The sequence below is a fragment of the Haemorhous mexicanus genome, chromosome 1, assembly GCF_027477595.1.
Source record: "Haemorhous mexicanus isolate bHaeMex1 chromosome 1, bHaeMex1.pri, whole genome shotgun sequence".
In the NCBI taxonomy this organism is placed as follows: domain Eukaryota; kingdom Metazoa; phylum Chordata; class Aves; order Passeriformes; family Fringillidae; genus Haemorhous; species Haemorhous mexicanus.
The window spans coordinates 8996871-9016392 of record NC_082341.1 but is presented as its reverse complement, the minus strand read 5'-3'; the positions used below and the strand labels follow the sequence as shown (position 1 = coordinate 9016392).

Below are 19522 nucleotides of genomic sequence, written 5' to 3'. Positions count from 1 at the left end.
ACATTGTCAAAAGTTAATGATACTCTTCAAGCAAAAAGACATGGGTGAACTGTAAACTGCATTCCTGCACTACATGGGTCAGCCTAAACATCTCTTTCAGAACAATTCAAAATAAACACTATCTTTAGTATCACAGTTGACTGAATTTACAGAACTCACTCAAGTGAAATCCAAACTTTTTGCAAGGTTTACAGTAGGCTTGGATTTGTCAAGACCAGTTTACTATTACAAAAACTAGAATCTGTAGGCCCAAGAGTGGACATTTCAGATTTGGTCTTGCCTGATTTTAGAGGATAAACACAATGCCCCTATACTGACTGCAACACTGGCCTCACCTGCTAAGATTAATTTTATCTTGGGATTCACAGAAGTGTCTACAGAAATTTCTGGCAGACACTGAATTTCAGTTTCTAGCAGTTTGGTTACCTATCTAGGGAGATCCTGAATTTTTTGTTTTAAAATTTATGCTTATTCTGTCTTATCTGCAAGCAATTTTCTCTTTCCTTGCCTTTGAAAAGGAAGCAGACAAGTTGGATGGTGAACCAAAATTACAATATCCCTTCAAAGCACCATAGATCAACATTTTCAGTCTGATCCCCAGGACAGAGACAGAGAGTTCAAGAGCCCTTTTGAAATACCTACCATCTGACAAGACTTCGTAGGCCTCAGCTACTTGCTTAAACTGCCGTTCTGCCTCGTCTTTATTGTCTGGATTTTTATCAGGGTGCCATTTTAGTGCCAATTTACGGTACCTGAGTGGAAGGAAAACATAGGATATTTTACTCTGAAATAACAGAATATGCTATACAAATAAACACAATGTTGTCAGGTTAAACAGGTTGTTACGGATCGAAATAAGAAATTCTTGATGCTTTGTCTCTTGCATCTAGATATTGGGACCAACCTGCAGGTACACAAAGAACCACCTACTCAGATATGTTTGAAATTATAAAGTAGGTTTGGGGTTCCTTACTTATTCTGAAATTATTCTTGTGCATTTCTGATGATCAACATCTGTGAGACCTAAGCAAAACATTCCAAAATATCTCTGCTGTGGGCTTCTCCTTGGAGCTCTGTAATTATTCAGTACTACAACCAACCAAGGGAAGCATCAAGAGGGATCTGGTACATTAAAAGTTGATAAAGCTCCAAGAACACACTGAGTGTAACATCCTAACATCAATGCCTTCTTTGACAGCTACACCTGCACACAATGCCTATCCTCAAATGAAACATTTCAGGCAAAGTGTTCATAACTTCTTACTTAGAGGGGCAAAGCTAAGCTTGCACTTAGATTGATATGCTTTGCAATCATCCAAGATCACAGTTCAAACATTTCAGTTGATAAAGTAGCATGTGCAGGAATTTGCAAAGGAACATGGGAGGACAACGAAGTGTGACTCCAAAAACCATGTAAATATATCTGTCCCTCAAAATCCAGAACATCTACACCAGTGACACTCACGCTTTTTTGATATCCTCTGCTGAAGCATGCTTCTGCACTCCCAGAACTTCATAATAATCCACCATGTTTCAGGAGTTCTTGCGGTAACAACAGCCGAATCTTTCCAGTCCTGTAACAACAACAACTTGTAAATGAAGCTTGTCCAGTACTGCTACTTCATAAAAGTCAGGTAGGAACCTGGTACTGCCTTGTATCAAACCTGACCGAAGAAAGACAAAGTTCAAATTTTCCAAACCCCAAAAATAAAACCACTTTACTTTAGGTCAAGTGATCAAACAATTACTTTAATTCGGATTTTTATGTTCTTTAATCCCACTGAAACACAGTACACAAACACACAGAGATGTAGCAGTTCCTGAAACAGATTAGACTGACAAGCTAAGTATTTTAAAAAGGGTATCTGGATTACAGTTTTGATGTAGATATTAATAACTCTGAATGCAAAAGTTCACCTGTTATCTGTGACACCTGTCATGTCTAAAGCACATATGGGCATAAACAAAGGGACCCATCTTTCCCATCTGTTCTTCAGAACATTACTTCCACTAAGATGCTCCCTTCAGAAAAGCAATGGATGTACAGGTCTTGGAAATTTAAAACTCAATGAGTCCATTTGCCTCCTTTACATTTACCAAGAGAAGTACACACCAGGCAAGATGGCTCCAACTGCAAGGTAACCAACCAACTCAAGCGCAGAGGCACCTAGTGCTTGTTAGTATAAAAAAACTGTTATCTCAAGAGTCCTGAGAAACCTAGAAGTTAAAAAAGCAATTTACAGACAGTTTCTTGTCAACAAGGAACAGTTACATTGACCATCACTCCAATTAAATGACCTCTAAGATGAAAGAAGCTTTCTAAAAAGTTTCAAGAATGTTCCATGTCTTCATGCAATGCTACCTTTCTCTCCAACACTAAAAATCTGCATTCTGGCAAAACTTCCAATCCCCTTTCCATCCTACCACTGCTGATTTGTTTCAATTTAAAGAACAAGGAAACAGTGACCTTTTCCAGTAGTTATCAACTTGTTGCAGGGAAAGTCACCCAAATATACTCAAAACATAATACAGCAATGTATTAGTCACATTTTCTTATCTTGTGCATCATGAACAAAAAATCATTGAAATAACCTTTCCCCCCTCAAGTCATTCAGTGTTTTTCATTTTAGCCCAGGCAGTCTCAGCTTTCTTTTCTTTCCCAAGAAAACCAAGTATGATGTTGCCTGGTGAAATATTCTCAAATTAATTTATTGTACTACTTTTACATGTATCTTTCAACATCCTGGGATATAAACACTGAAAAAATACTTCCTTTTAAAATAAATTGGTACGTCTTCAAAATATGTTCCTGCTGTAGGTTAAAGCTTAATTACCTTTAATTATGGATTATGGTTACACACACATTTCCTCAAATGGCAAAACCAGTTTAAGAGATACCCTGCCATGCTTCCTCCCCTCTCCAAACCACTTACAGAAACAAATGTATTGGAAGACCCACGTGTTCAAAACTTGGTTGGTTTTAGCAATCCACTTAACCATTCAGTCCCACAAACACAAAATTAGAGTGTAGCAAGTAAACAGCCCTTGAAGAAATCTCCGCATCAAAAAAAACATAAGGGTATAGTTAATACTGTGACCAACACCAAAGGAAGTTGGGGGACGTGCATTAAAATTAAGAATGCCAATAATAATATACTAATGGCAGGGTTCAATATGTAAACATACAGATTACCAAAAATATCCCAGGATATTTGCTATCAACTGGCCTCTCTAGTTTTGCTGTTTCCCACACAACAATTAGAAGAGGTCTGTGAACACAGAGGCGAAGAGCAAAGTCAGTATGGTTAAGTATGTTATCAAATCCCACAGCCAACCTTATGAGGAAGAGCATATATGGAACGTATAGTTTGCAAAGAAATCAGGAGGAGGGAATCCAGTATGAGTCAAGCTTAAGGCCAGAAGTCAGAGTCCCTCCTAACAAGAGATACCAGCCTAAAACTAGTAAGCAACCAGCAAGAAGCCTCAAGACAGGAGCATATACGATAACACTAATTGTTCTTTCCATATTCTCTTTTTCTTACATACAAGACTTTCATTAGCTCTCCTCTCAATTCTGGTACCTGTCTTAGAGGGAAAACTTAAAACTCAAGCTTCTAACTAGAAAAAGCATGTAGGAAAAGCAACTTAGATGCAAAAAATAAATCACATCTTTCTCTGTACACAGAGGGAGTCATATTGATTTCAACACAGTTTTTTTTTTTTAACTTTTCTGCTTATTTAAAAGCAATGCTGCAGATCTGTGAAGTTCAGACTCAATATAAACACCATGTATCCTAGATAACAGAAGCTTGAAGTTGGGACAAAAAAAACAAAGCTGAAGCATGATCACCTCTTAACAGATAACTCTGACCCTAAAAAGCTACTTCTTCAAGACAGAGAAATTTTTTGTTTCAAAGAAATGTATGGGGATTGTATATTCCTGGGGATTGTATGTCTTTAGTGAGTGTTATTGCTCAGTTTTAACTTGTCACTAGTACAAAGTCTGGAATTAAAATAAGCCAGAAACCTTCTAAAGAAAATAAATTCTCAGTATTCTCCTTCTCCCAATCAAAGTATCACCAAAGTCAGGTGACAGGAAGCATTCATTTCTGATACCCTGTTATTTCGATGTGCTAGTTATCATAAAGCATAAACTGTACTGCTGAAACTTCAGTTATCATAGGAACTTTTTGTTTGTAAAAAGGTTTTAAAAATATTTACAAGAAAAAACTCATCTGGATCTTCTTTTGTCCACCTAAAGAAAAAAATGGTCAGCTAGTATTTAGCCCCTCAACAGCCACTAAGACTGACCAAAAAACACCACGCACACCCACAAAACCCCCCTCCCCCAAAATATACAACAATATTCACGAACTAGAGAAGACCTCTATCTGCAGTCTTTTCAGGACAGAATTATTTAAAATAGTCCCTCAAGAAAACAGCCACCATCAGCTTATAACAGAGCAAAATATGGATGACCATTGACTTAGAAAACAGAAGATGGCCAATTTAAAAACAAAATTAATCAGTACTTTTAAGGCTAGTAGGAATGTGCATGGTGAAAATGCCTAAATGTTTCAAAGATGCAAACCATATACCACCTCCCTGCAAGAAACCACCCAACTGTCCTAATCAAAATGACATGACAAAAATCTTCTCCAAACACTCAATCTGTCAAATAATTTGTCTCCAAATATACAAGCAAGGCTCATTAATTAGGCACTTGAGAGTTTTTTCTAAAGCCAGGAGGAAGCCAGCCCACATTCGCTGATTTTCTGCCTCCATCCACAGAAAATCTTTAAAATTTCAGAAGACAAGCCAAAAAAAAAATAAACCAGCTGAAAGAAGATGTTTCATGGCCTTCATGTTTGCTCACAAAAATCTGCAGTGCCTTGAGCTGGGAACTGCCCTATGTTTACAGTGTGCTATCAGCTACTCCAACTCCTTCTTTCAGGCATGAAAATCAAACAAGCAAATGTTTATGTGAACCAAAGGTTTCCCTAGTTTATAGATTTCTCAGGCATCACAGGAGAAAGCAGCTTTGTTCTGTTTATGGAGAAGTGGCCCTGAACTACTGGCTCAAGGCAAGTGACAGGGCCACATAACCAGGCTCAGGCCCTCCCCACACAGCTCAGACCAGGGCTCAGCCAGAGTTTCCCAAAACCTGGCTCATAAACTCTCTTTACAGCACAGTCCCCAGCAACATAAAAAGCATGAGAAGTATCACAGAAGACAGCTATGTAGAGAGCTCCAAACTTTCATAAGATAAGATGCCAGAGAAAAGCAAGTAATCAGACAAACAACCAGCAGGGATGACAAAGCAGCACCCCTAACTAAATACGGGAATGGGGGAAAGCATCCAAACAAGAAATTCTTTAGAGCAGCCAGGAGGGAATTCAGACAGCAAGGGGCATGCGACCTTTGCAGTCAGCTTAGTAAGAAAAAGTTATCTATTTCTGGCCATGAAGCAATGGGCAGCACAGAGAGTCCTCAAAGATGCCAGAATAGCTCGAGCTTAGCGACTCCAGCAGTCACCTGGAGAGCAGGATGGAGTTCCAAACTCCTGATTCACAAAGTTCACAGAGCAGGCACTCATCAACATCCTCTGCAAGCCCCACAGCCACCCAGGTGCCAGCACCTGCCTGCTTTCCATGGAATTAACTAAAGGATTGCATCCTGCTGTCAACTCTAAAGGAACAAACACCCTGCTCTGAATCCCAGTTCACTCTGGCTGAACTTACAAAAATTCACTGAGCTAACACAAAAATTCCCACAGTTTACCAGAAAAATTTTTAAGAACGCCAAGGAACAAATAAAGTTACCTATAAGTGCAAGAACACAGAGCAAGAAAACCTGTGTAAGTTTTGTGATTAATAAACCTGACAAATACATTTAAACAAGGCACCAGCATTTTTTCCTCCCACTTATACATACACAGTGCAGTGCAGACTAAAGCATATTAACAACTTCAATACTTTTAGCTTTTACTTACCTAAGCTTAGAAAAACTGCCACAGTTTGACTTCACAGGCTCCTGAAATTTATTGTTTCATGGAAAAATGCCAATTTACTATATAATTTAAATTAATACGATGTACTTAAATAGCCATGTTTGTGTTCATTATTTTAATACTCCTTCAGTATCCTCAGGAGATGAATTTAATAAAATGCACATTCCAAAAAGCTTAGTTTAATCTCATGTTTACAGCAAACATCCTGCTTGTATGTCAGACAGCAGAGTGGATTTGGATACAGTTATTATTATACCAGTTCACATAGAGAGAAGGCAGCTGGGCTGACTGCTTTACCTTGCAGCTCATGTTCCACTGTAGAAAAGCCAGCAACAATAAAACTCCACCACAGCAGACAAGAAGCACCTGTACAGAACACCCTCACCCCTTAAGGCAGGAAGCTACAAAGAATCCTGTCCACTCCTCTCCTCCCCAAGGGCAGCAAGACACAACCCTGGCACGAATTACAGGATTTGGTCTGTACTGCTGCCTGGCACATGGAAAGTCTGTAGAGGGCAACAAATAAGAAACCATTAAAAAAGAGTGAACCAACCAAAAATGGAAACAGAAGAGATCCAAAATCTTCATCTGTGAAAGAAATGTAAACTGGCTAACAAAAAACAGGAAAGGATGTTGATCAGTCAACAGGCCACCCTCATTCCCTTGGCTGAGACTCTCCTGCTTATCCATCTCATCTCTGATAAAAGGGGACTTACTCATGATCTTTCCTTAAAGCAAAGGAGCACTTTTCCAAAACAACTCAGGTGTCCAAATTTGGAATTGTGTCACAAATATCTGGAACACTGTCACTCTCCTAAAACTAACCATAAAAGGCTATTTTATATGAAGTAAAATTTATATCTTATTTTACAAAATATATGATCTGCGTATGATTAAGCAATTAAAAACAGTGAAAGCCTCAACTGAAAGACAAGGCCCAGAACGTTTTGGGCAAATAATCACATGCAAACAGATGATCCTTCAGGGAAAAGAAAACAGTTCAAAGTTTCCACACATTTCCCCTGAAGTGTTTTTGAGTCACGATAACTTTATTTAAGCCAACGAAAAAGAAAAAGGAAAAAGAAGCTTCATTAAGCAAAGAGCAAGTTCTTTTTCTGAGTGTTGATAGGCTGTCACGGATTCAGATTACATTTTAAGAGAGAAGAAAAATTTCTAATCAGAAAAATTAAAGTTTTTATTAAAACTGACCACAATGTAGCTATGAAAGGCTTCAGACTTACTATATGGCCTTTAAGATGCTTGAGTCCTCACTAATATCAGTGGGATTTCAGTATTCATTACAAATAGAAAACATAAAACCTACAACTAGTAACTGTAGGAGTGAAATGCATATGCATGAATTATTTCTTCCCTAGCAGTTAAATAAATAAAGCAGAATGATTTCATTAAGTCTAAAGTAAGGGAAATCTACCATCCATTCAAATATATTTCATTCAAAAGAAAATAGAACTTAAACTACTAATACCCTCAACTACAGTTTTATTTTAAATCTATCTTGAAAGAAACAATCATCATATGCAAGATTCAACAAGTTTTGACAAAGCAAAGTAATTTCTCATGAATCCTTCCACTGCTTGAATAAGACAAAGGAAAAGCTTTGTCAGTTAATGTTTCCAGGACACAACAGACGAGCTTCTTTACAAATGCTATTAGAGAAAAGGAGCACTTCCTACTTAAGGAGCACAATGCTTAAACATAAACCTCACACAGCTAAGTCGAAAATTACAGCAACGAATTCCCTTCAAAGCAAGCATGACTCCACGGCTCAGAAGCAGTGGACGTGCTCCTGGAAGCCTGGAGAGCCTCCTGCCCAGGCAGCGGCCCCGAGCGGCCTCGGCTGCCACGGGCGGCTGCGCCCGGCGCCCAACCCGCGCTGACATTTCCGTCCATTCCAGGCCACGACTGCGACGCCTCCGGACTGGGGACAACGCAGTCACCGCCCTCGGCCCACGCAAGCTCAGCTCACAGAGCTCACTGCGCCAACGAGCTCAGCACAGATGCAGAACAAACCAAAAACCTGGTATTTATTTCTCGTGTACTGTTAGGAACTCCTATATCCTACATATGGTGATTTAACATAAGTTATTCCCTCTCCCCGCATACATTCCAAAACTTCTAATGGATAAAAGAAAGAATACAGTCGGTAAAGAAATCTATCTATTAAAAAAAAAAAAAAAATCAGTAGCAAAACACATGAGCCCCCTAACTAAAACTTCAGTGTTACACAAAAGTAAAGCCCTTACCTCCTTCTTCCCAAGCCCAGCCAAGATAAATTAGCAAACTGCATCGATCTGGGAAGGACAGAAATTATACCAGAGAGAGAAGCTGTCTGGGTAAGAATCTGCTGTAGTTTGAAAGCACAAGTACTTAAAAGAAAAGCCCGATGGAGAACAAGGGGAACTCTGCAGTTTACAGATATAGTTTACATTATTAGTAGCACTGCAGTCTAAACAGTGCTGCCAATAAAAGCAGCAATTTAAACTTCTACTCCAACAGAGATTATTTAAGAAAATTTAATACTAATTTAACTTCTATTTTCAACACACTCTTATTTTTCACTGAGAAGTCAGCACAGGCGCCAAGGGGAATACACAAAGTTAGACCCGTCTTGTGCAATAGTTAAAATTCTGGTTGTTTGCAATAAAAAAAGTAATCACAGAGACAAGATCTGTAAATACATTTACTCATTGGTCCAAACAAATCTTCTTTGACAACATAATCCATCAAACTAAATGGTATTTTCACTACTAGGCTCTTGATCACCAGCTGAACATAAAATCCCTAACTAGAGTACAAGGATCTCCAAAGAGTAAACAAAAATTAAGGTCAGCAGACAACAGTGAGTGCAACCTCTGCTGCAGGACCGGAGAGGCAGAGCCTTGCTTCATCCCCGTTGTTCTCTTTGTGTCAGCACCTTGTTCTTATCGCTTTTTGACACTTTATACCCTAAAAACTCTTGGGTTTGATCACTGGAATGACACAAGCCTAACCATTTGCTCATTATAAACACAGCTTTCACGTTACCGTGTCTAAATAAGGAGCACTTTATTATTATCACAATTTAGAACAGATTTGTTCAGTATTTTGAATGATTTCTAACCCTTATTAGCACGGCTGAAGCACGTTTTCAGCAGCCAAGGAGAGCTCAGACAACAACAACACGAAGGGTTGGTGCAAACAGGAACGGGAGTCGAGTCGTAAACCCAGCCTACAGCCCCCTCCGAAGTGCAACAAATACTGACGACAAACAGCGTTCCTTACCTGGCAGTGTCAGTTTTCAACTCGGCTCGGAACCTGGCAACAGCGAGTTCATAACACCCGACCTCTGCCGACCTCACCCACAACAAACCTTCCTCCTGCCCCTACCTCGAGCAATAAACACTGAGCGGAACGTATCGAAATTGCTTCAATCGGGGGAGAAACACAGCGCGTTTGGCTTAGGATCAACGGGGGTGGAAAATGCCTCTGAGACCATCCAACCCAAACGTGCCCCCAACACCGCCACTGTCCCTCAACCACTAACCCACCCAGCGCCACATCCAGGCGCTCCCAAACACCTCCAAGGATGCTGACTCCACCATCGCCCTAGGCAACCTATTCCAATGCTTGACCACCCTAAATGCGAAATATCTAATACATTAACTAATCTGAATCTCCCCCGTCTCATCTTAAGGCATTTCCTCTGGTCCTCTCACTGCACGCACGGCCCGCAGCTCACCCCCATCTCCTTTCAGGGATTGTAGAGAAAGGAGAACGCAATACCACTCGCAAGCCGCCAAGGCAGTACCCTGCGACAAAAAGCTCTTTAAGGACAAGGTCTGTTTAACGAAACGAGGCTCGCCCTCATGCCCTGGAAACTGACACCACTGTGAGCAAGGAATGGAAATCCGGACCTTTTTTTTCTGCCTTGCGGCGAACCGGCGGCACCGCGGGCTGGGACCGAACGTCCCGGGATTCGTCCCGCTCCGAGCGCCGGGGAAGCTCAGGGCAGCCGCCCCCTCCCCGAGCTCCCTGCGATGCCCGAGTCCCGCCAAGGCCAGGCAGAGCCCCCACGCCACCCGGGGCCGATCCAGCACTGCGTGGCCTGCGCCGACCGCGCCGCGAGGCCCCGGTACCAGGGACGCCGCTGCCGAGCACCGCGGCCCGGCCAAGCACCCGCTCTCCGCTACCCCTGCCTCCCACACGGCCGCGGCCGGGCAGCCCCGGGCCCGTCTGCCCCGCACTCACCCGCCGGTGACTCCTCAGCGCGGCCGTCGCTCCCGCCGGTTCCCTCCCGCCGCTCCCGCCGGGACAAACGGCAGCGGCCGCAAACAGGAAGCGCCACCAGCGCGCGCCGTCACTTCCGCCCCGCCGCTTCCGGAAGTTTCTCGAACGGCCCCCCGGGTGTCCCGTGTGAGCGGAGAGCGCCCCCTGCCGGCTGCCGGCGGCCCTGCGCCGGGCTGGGGGCGGGGCCGAGGGAAGGGCAGGGCTTCTAGTGAGGGCGGGGCGTGGGGCGGGGGCGGGGCTTCCTGAGGGCAGGGCTCCGGGCGGGGCGGAGTCATGGTGCGATTGTTCGTGCACCGCGCGTTTCAAACAGCCAGGCTGCTGCCGGCTCCACAGAACCACAGCGTGTCTGCTGGGGCACAGCGGTGTTCAGTCATGGGCTGCAAACATCCATGGCTGCTGCCGGCTCCACAGAACCACAGCGTGTCTGCTGGGGCACAGCGGTGTTCAGTCATGGGCTGCAAACATCCATGGCTGCTCCCGGCTCCACAGAACCACGGCGTGTCTGCTGGGGCACAGCGGTGTTCAGTCATGGGCTGCGAACATCCATGGCTGCTGCCGGCTCCCCAGAACCACAGCGTGTCTGCTGGGGCACAGCGGTGTTCAGTCATGGGCTGCAAACATCCATGGCTGCTGCCGGCTCCACAGAACCACAGCGTGTCTGCTGGGGCACAGCGGTGTTCAGTCATGGGCTGCAAACATCCATGGCTGCTGCCGGCTCCCCAGAACCACAGCGTGTCTGCTGGGGCACAGCGGTGTTCAGTCATGGGCTGCGAACATCCATGGCTGCTCCCGGCTCCATAGAACCACAGCGTGTCTGCTGGGGCACAGCGGTGTTCAGTCATGGGCTGCACTCTCAGAGGTTTTTCCAACCTATCTGACGATGAGATTTTGTGAAGCAATGCCCGGGTGTGCAGCCGAGGGAAAAGGAGAAGGAAGAAGAATGATGTTAAGAAACATTCTTTGAATTGGTGAGTTCGGCTGCTAATAGTGAGATGACAAAATTTCTTGCCCTTTTGTGTCTTTACTCTCAAAAACTGGGGGCGCCAAGAGGATGGACCAGGCTCTGCTCCGTGGTGCCCAGCAACAGGAAATGAGGCAATGGGCAGAAAATGAGGCACAGTAGTTCCACCTAAACATGAGGAAGAACTTCTTTACTGCTTACTTCTTCTGCTTTAATTCTTTACTTTTTTACTGCACTGTTCCAGTGCCCTGGAACAGCCTGCCCAGAGAAGCTGTGGAGTCTCCTCACTGGATATTCCAGAACCATCTGAACACAATCCTGGGCCGTGTGCTTTGGGTGACTCTGGCTGAGCAGGGAGGCTGGACCAATTGACCCTTCCAGCCTGACCCATTCTGGGATTCTGTGAGGGGAAATGCAAAAAGTGATGCCTGGGTGTGATGCTGTAGGAAATGCTGAAAAAACAATAATTTTAAGAAACATTCTTTGAATAGGTGAGTTTGAGTGCTCAAGGTGGGATGACAAAATATTTTCCCCCTTGTGTGTATAAGCTGTAGTCTCAAATGTTGTAACTCTGGCACACAATTCCTTTGAGGTCAGATTCCTCTCCATTCATCTAGCACCTGGATACAGCCCTTCACTGGGTGAATGTATTGGAGCATCCTTTGTGTTATATTCAAGTATGTGGTCTTCTGAGTGCCATGGCTGAAAGCAAAGTATAGGGCAGCAAAGTTATTTTTCTGTTTTTAAAATGTGGACTTCATCCATGCTTTAAACTGCTGTAAAATTATATTCCTTGCTCATTATTTAAAAAGTGGAGGCATTAATTTATAGATCACCAAAGTGAAGTTAGAGAGTTTCCACGCCTAAAATGTATGCTTCCCAAATAAAGTCAATTAAAAGGCTACTCATTATTCAGGAAGTGTTTGTGTGGGAGTGGAGTCAGCTCAAAAAGACAAAAGCCAGCTTGGAATAAGGCAGAGGAAAACCTAAAACAAATCAGCAGGACAAGTAGTAGGACAGCCATAAGTATAGGCTTGGTGCTTTGGGGAAATGCAAGCTTCAAAAGAAATATTGTTGATTGTTGATGCTAAGTTGTGGTCGTGGACACAATTCTTCAAAATTAGAGCAGAGAGACAGCTCACTCCATTATTAGTTTCTCATCAGCCAGGAGCTGTGAAGTCCAAGTCGTTGATCCACTTGGAAAGACAAAACCCAAAGGATTAGTAGGTTAGACTGGCTCTTTCTAATGGGTGAGGTTCAGACCTCAGGATTCACAGCCTGCAAGTGCAAAGGCAGGTCAGTACTGTGAGGTGTGAGGGGAGACCATATAAAATTTTGATTTAGTCCTTTAAACATTTCTTGATGTAGAAATAATGTTTTTTCCCCAACCTTTCATAACTGATTACAGGGGAGAAAAAAATTGAAGGGTCCTAAAACCTGAGCTGCAGTAAACAAGACAGAAGTTGCATGAAGCAGTTTCTTTCCTTTAATAATTTAAAGAGCAGATTTTATATTTACAGTTAAGGTGTGATGGATGCCAACCATAAAACTTTCTGTTTATCCAAGCAAACAGAAGATGGCAAAGAAGCATGATTCCACATGGAACTAGAGGGTTGGAATCAAAACACTGCCTGCATCAATGCAACCAGGACCATGGCTTCTTTGACACAATTGTTATCATTACATTAATCTGCCCAGAGATTTTCTAACACTGTTCTGACTCTAGACAGCATAGCCCTGCTTTAGCATCCTTCAGATATAGGAATAATATTTGGGAAGGCTTAGAGATCAATTTTGCATTTGGAGAAAGGAAAGTGCCTGCTCATAGCTGAGGGCAGGGAAGTTTGGCATCTTCTACAGCAAAACACTGAGAGTGTAGATAAATGTTTCCTAACAAAGTCATAGAAGAAAACAAAATAATTAATTTTTAAAAAATCAAAAATGTTTTTAATTGGTTTATGCTTGTCTCTGAAGAAGATATGAAGACATTTCCCCAAACTTCTCAGAATGGGCATTTTACAGAGCCACCAATTACAAATGTCATTTATTAGGGCACCACTTTTTTTTAACTTACAATCTTTGATAGCTCAGATTATCTCTAATACTGAACAATAACAAGAATTATTTACTTTTTTAAAGTTTGCTCCAATTGTGTACATGGTATTTAATTTTCTGTTCTCTGTTACAGGGAAAGGCAGGTGATTTCAATTAAAATAGCACATGGCAAGACCCACCAGAAGAGGTACTGCAGGGGATACTGAACCACATACATCCAAGATTGTCCTGGTTGAACTTCATATGGTTGGTGATTGCCCAGCTCTGATTTGTCTGGGTCTCTGCAGGGCCTCTCTTCCCTCAAGGGACTCAGCAACTCCTCCCAGTTTAGTATCCTTGGCAAACTCAGTATCCCTTCCAGCCCTGCATCCAAGTCATTTATGAGGCTGTTGAAGAGCACAGGGCTGAGGCTGGGGCCCTGTGGAAGGCCACTAGGGACAGGACACCAGCCTGGTGTAACCCCATCCACTGGAACCCTTTGTGCTGACCCTTGAGCCCATTGCTCACCCATCCCATGGTGTGTTTATCCAGCTGTGTGCTGGATGTTTTGTCCAGAAGAATCCTGGGAGAGACAGTATTGAAAGCTTTACTGAAATCCAAAAGGATTACCTAACTCATTAACATTTTTAATTAGTTCTATTTATAGGACTAATAAAACTGGAAAGCTTTTAGATTCAGAAAACTTTCAGAGGTATTTGCTAAAGGATGAAGTCAAAGTGTCCTGTGTTTCTATGGCTTGCTGCTTGCAGCAGAAGCCTGGAGTACTGTGTTAAGGGGCATTAAATCTGATGTTGCTGGCAGGGCATCAACACTCCAATAACAAAAGAAGGTCTGGTGGGTCTGTTAAAGCTGGTATCAGAGATCCAGGCTGATGTCCAAGTGCTGAGTCATTGAGTCAGAATAAACACTGCTATCAAAGAATCTTAATTGTTTAAGAACTTTCAACTCTCTGGTCACTTCACCCAACTTCATCTCTCTCAGACATCCAGTTTGAGGCCATTGTCTGAAGAGAGAGGAGGAGAGAGCACCTCCAGGGCACAGTTCATCCCATTCTCTTTGGAGAGGGTGGAATTTTTGGTTTTGTGTTTCAGTTCAGAAGGAACCTCCTGCCAGAGCTCTGTCCTGGGGCTGCCTTTTCTCCCCAAGTGCCTCCACAGCCACCTTAGAGATGCCTGAAGTTAAGTGAGATGAATTCAGGCCTAACTGGTAGCTATAACCTAATGATGGAAATCATGTGGCAGCATTCCAGGAGGTATTGGCAGTTCACATGGTTCCCAGATTCTTTTTTTAAAACATCTTTTATGATTTGTGGAGGTCAATTATATAAAGCCCATCAGAACACAAGAAATGCTTAAAAATGTTGCATTAGAGAGACATTAATATTAATCCTCCTGAGGTGGTAATGGCTGTAGCCTTCCCAGCCTGCTACTCTACCCTGCTGCTTTAATGCATCTCGTTTTTCTATTTACAGATTCTATTTTTGGTGTTAACAAAGAATATGAGCATATGTATCAAAGACTGTTCTCACGTCATCTAATTATAGCACTGCTGGCAAAGTAATTCTGGAAAGTGGCACTTAATTAAATATAAGCATTAACTTTTTGCTGATAGTTTATCAGAAACAATTAGACTTGAAATATGGGGAATACACCTAGAGTTTAAAACTTTCATTAGAAGCATTAAAAACACAAATTAACCCATTTCCCCTTGCATTCTCCAGTGTTTTCCTGGTGAGCACAACCTCAGTTTTCATCAGTACAGTGTGTCTAAGGTAATCTAGAGGCTGCTAGTCTCCTCTGGACTCCTCTTTGTGTGCAGAAGCCTGAGCTAAGTGGATGCTTTTGAAAGTGGTTAAACCACTTGAGCATAGTTGATGTTTTTGCCAATTCCTCCCGAAATATCAGATGTATTCTGCTGATTATTTGGGGTCTGCACACAACAATCTAGCAACTATTGGGGGCAGTCAGATGATATCACAGCTTATGCCAAGTGCTAATTCTTTGCAAGGACAGCTTGATCAGCATTTATTTTCATTAACTTGATCAGGGATATGCTTTTTTGTCCATATGACAATGTGAAATATTAGTTAATTCTATGTCATTTTTCATCAATAGCCAGATAGATCTACCAGGTAATTATACCTGAAGTATCTCAGCAGTACTTTGAGCTCTGCTGCTTTTTGCCTGAAAAGTGAAGAGGGGAAAAAAGAAAAACAGAGCTGCAATGAAAATAATTCTTAAGTAAAGACACAAGGGCTAAAAGAAACAATTCCTTCAGAAGGTTTGTTTGACAACATACAGCAAAACTACATAGCAACTGAGGAGAGATGCTTTTCCCAGGTCTAACATTTGGGCAAGCAGCAGTAGCAGGAGGATCTGAAATAACACCATCTGGTGAATGCCTGTTTCTTTCTTCAGCAATCAAGAACTATGTGTAACTATAAACAAGGAATAAAATAGAAATAATGCAAAACTACTTTTCAGTTAAATGTTACACAGAATGAACAAACAGCTGCTCTGGGAATGCAGAAAAGAATGATGTTAAATATAGTAGGAAATTTGAGCACGCTGCTCCTATAAATACATGAACCAACTTTGCAAACAGAATGTGATCTTGCAGAGCTGTGGACAGGGAAGCTTAGTCCCAGACTGGAGAGCAACTATTCTGGCAATAAATGTAGCAGCAATTTAACCATCACACAAGAAGAGCTCATCCCTTGACAGTGTGAAATCAAGGTGCAGGACATCTGTGCCTGCCTTTATGTCCCATTTTTTGCCAGTCAGAATTCCCATATTTCTCCTGTTTGACTGTCTGATGTGCTTTGCTGAATTCTGGGCTAGACCTTCCGAAAACAGTCAAAATACAGAAGTTTGCACAAGAGGTTGCTCTTGGGGGTTTGATACTGCTGTTGGCATAAGCAAATAAACATTTAGGTGATTTAACATTAGTCCTATGGTTTTTACATCAATGTTTAGCATCCTATCTATAAAAATTTGTGAAAATAATTCAGAAGTCAGTTTTTACCAAGTCTGCTATTTTACATTGACAAGAGATTTACAAAATCTCAAAAAAAGCAGCAGAGGAGGTTGAAAAAGCAAAGCCACACAATCTTAAATCCAACTTTGTCTGGTAAGTGCCACTGATTAACAACCACAGGAATCTGACAAGGAATAGATTTACTGTCACTTAACTCAATCCCCAGTCACATCAAAGTCCACAGAAGGTATTTTGAAGATGCTGCTGGGGTCACTAACAAGCAAGCCAGAGAGAAAGATGATTAAGGTTTTGGAGGCTGTGTCATATGAGAGGCTGAGAGAGCTGATGTTGTTCAGCCTGGAGAAGGCTCAGATTCCTTAGTACTGCCCCACAGGACAAGAGGCAATGGGCACAAACTGGAATACAAGAAATGTGTTTAAACCTGATTAAATAGGTTTCATTGAAGTTAATTGAACACTTAAAACAGGTTGCCCAGAGAAATTGTGGATTCTCCATCCAAGATGACATTCAGAACTCCACAGTGAAGGTCTTGCCCAACCTGCTGTAGGTGACCCTGCTTTGAGCTGGGGGTTGGAATAGGTGATCTCCAGACATTCTTCCTGACTTGGGCTATTCTGTGTTTTCTCTAATGGATTCAACTTGTAACTTCATGATCATTTCTTGCGTTGTATTGTCTCTCTACACACATGAGAAATTTAATGCCCTTTCCAGACTACCAGGTACATACTGAAAAACAGGCCAGATACATCGGCATTCGTGTTTTTATTAATGTTACAAATTAGGAAACGCCCTACAAGAGGAGTTTTATGTTTACCACATTTTTAGTAGTAGTAAGCTGAAGCCTATATGCTGCTATTTCTAAACATTCAAAGATAAATATGCACAATACTAACTTTATAAATGTTAAAGTAGAACTAAAAGTGTATTTAGCAATGAAAATAATAAATAAGCAAAGGGAAGCAGGTAAGTGTAATTATCAAAGGGGATAAAAACTAAATTGCACCTTCAAAGGAGCCCACATGTGCTAGAATTCCAGAAGTAGCTGAAAGAGAAATTTCTGTGTTTGCTGAGAGAGTAGCATTCTTCACTATCAATTACAGCTTCTCAGACTTCTATCCATGGAGTTTTATTCTTTCCAAACTCTGAAGAAGTTTTTACAAAGCAGAGCAAGTGCATTGTTTGAAAGACACCCTGAAACAAAGGTAACCCTCAGAGCTGCAGCTTCCTTGGCAGAGTGGGAAAAAACATCTCGAAAGCTGAAGGTAGGAACCATCCCAAAGCAGAATAGGAATGTTTGGAAAACAGTGATGACTGAGTCCAGCCCTGCCAATCCCACCACTGAACCAAGTCCCTCAGTGACACATCTCCATGAATTTTAAATTCCTCCATGAATGTGACTCCATCACTGCCATGGGTGGCCAGTTCCAACAGTAGTACCTTGGAGACCAACAAGCAGTTAATATTTGATTCTTTTAGAACCTATTCAGTACCATCAGTTTTTAACAAAAGAATGCTCAATTTACTGCAAAAAATGAAAGAGTGTTTCTGCAGAGTTTCAAGAAAACTCAAATTATTTTATTCACAAAAGCAGAAGTCAATAAAAATATAGATATCCTGATCAGTTTTACAGACCATGGTAATTTCTTCTCTCCTTCACTGACAGGCAAAAGCATAATGAAAAAAAAAGTAACAAGCATTTACATCACAAATCATTATTAACACAGATTAATGTATATGAGCAAATATTACAGGTCCAACAAATATTCCTCTTTTTCTTTTTTTTCTGTGCTGTAGTGTTTTTCAGTGGTGGTAAGAATATGTGCTGTCTCACTGGTCTTTAACAAACAGTTTTTGGTAGAAACCGAAATGTATGAACTCACTGCACTCAGTTTTTTCTCTGAATTCCAAACCCCTTTATATTTATTGAGGATGTTTGTGCTATATTATTCAAGTGATGCAAAAAAAAAAAAAAAAAAAAAAAGAAAAAGAAGTCAACATTGCTGCTAATAGCATCAGGAAGCTCATTTTTTATTATTTTTATGGAGCACCTCCCAAAAAAAACCCTGAAGATATCCTCCTCATTCAAATCAAGCTTCTGTCAGCTCAGGGTTTATGCATGGAACTGGAGGAAAATCCTTCCTTTTTTGAAGATATATAAACATTCCTTAGAAGTCAGCTTTGTAACATTTATACAAGTCTAGCTTTCAGGACCATGATGGAAGACAACAGAGATTAAGGACAAGGCCAGTTATTCCTGGTTTGGTTTGCTGTGCTTTATTTTATTTTAATCCACCTAACAGGACTGAACCTCCATCTGGAAAAACTCCCATTGGAAGAAAGAGACCAAGTGCTAATTTTATTTCTTTATTCCACTTTTAACGCCTTTGAACTTTGTAGAGATGAAAAATCTGTGAACTCTTCTATCATACAGACCTTGACAAAAATGTTTGTAGAACAAGTTACAAAATTACAAACCCGAACCTACTTGAAAACAAAAACCAATCAGAAAATGCTTGTTTTTTTCAAAAAGCAAGGACTGAACTAGGAGGAAGAAACACTGTCGTACAGAAACTTACTTTAAGGAAGGTTGTCTTTTGTCTTGTACAGAAACCAACCCCAAACTCATAATTATTACTGCTTTAATTCTGATGATTAAATCTGCAATAAAATTTCAGGTTGCTCTGCCTATCTAAACGCTGGGAGCATCAGCACTGGGGGAGAGTTTGCTCTTCTTTTAAAATCCAGAAAATCCAGTTCCACATAGAAACAATTCTTGCTATGTAAGTGCTACAAGAGATCATTTCGACCCCCATGCTCCTCGGGACATGACTGTTACCTCTCCCACCTTTACCTGCTGTTCCTTAAAATACCCAGCAATAAATCACTGAAAAGCAGAACTCGTGCTTCATCCTGCCTGTCTGAGAGCAGCTGGCAGAGCTGGAAGCACTGGTTGCCAAGGAAAGCCCCACTCTCCTCTCACTGCAGCCTGGATCCTGAAGGTGGTGAAGCTGCACAGACCTGCAGCCTGTGCCCAGTGAAATACAAGTGCTCTGATGGCCTGCCTGTGCCAGTGTCACACTTCATGTGCAGGACACACAAACATCACCAAGTGCTGCAGAACAAAGAAATAAAACATCAGAGTACTGCCAGCAAACTCAAGTTCTCTCCTGAAGGCTTCTGCAGCTCTGAGATTGCTGCAATAACAGCCCTGT

At 41.8% G+C, this 19522-nt stretch overlaps 1 protein-coding gene across 2 annotated transcripts in view; it reads right to left on the bottom strand.

Annotated features, from left to right (window-relative positions):
• DNAJB6 (DnaJ heat shock protein family (Hsp40) member B6) overlaps positions 1 to 10393 on the bottom strand; it is a 57945-nt gene extending 47552 nt beyond the window's left edge. For both annotated transcript variants that reach the window (XM_059839720.1, XM_059839729.1), the window contains exons 1-3: positions 10259 to 10393; positions 1466 to 1574; positions 643 to 752 (exon numbers count right to left, since the gene is read on the bottom strand). In XM_059839720.1, coding sequence (XP_059695703.1) covers positions 643 to 752; positions 1466 to 1530 — 175 coding nt within the window. In that variant the 5' untranslated portion in view covers positions 1531 to 1574; positions 10259 to 10393. The remainder of the gene's footprint in view (positions 1 to 642; positions 753 to 1465; positions 1575 to 10258) is intronic.
• Between the last annotated feature and the right edge of the window lie 9129 nt (positions 10394 to 19522).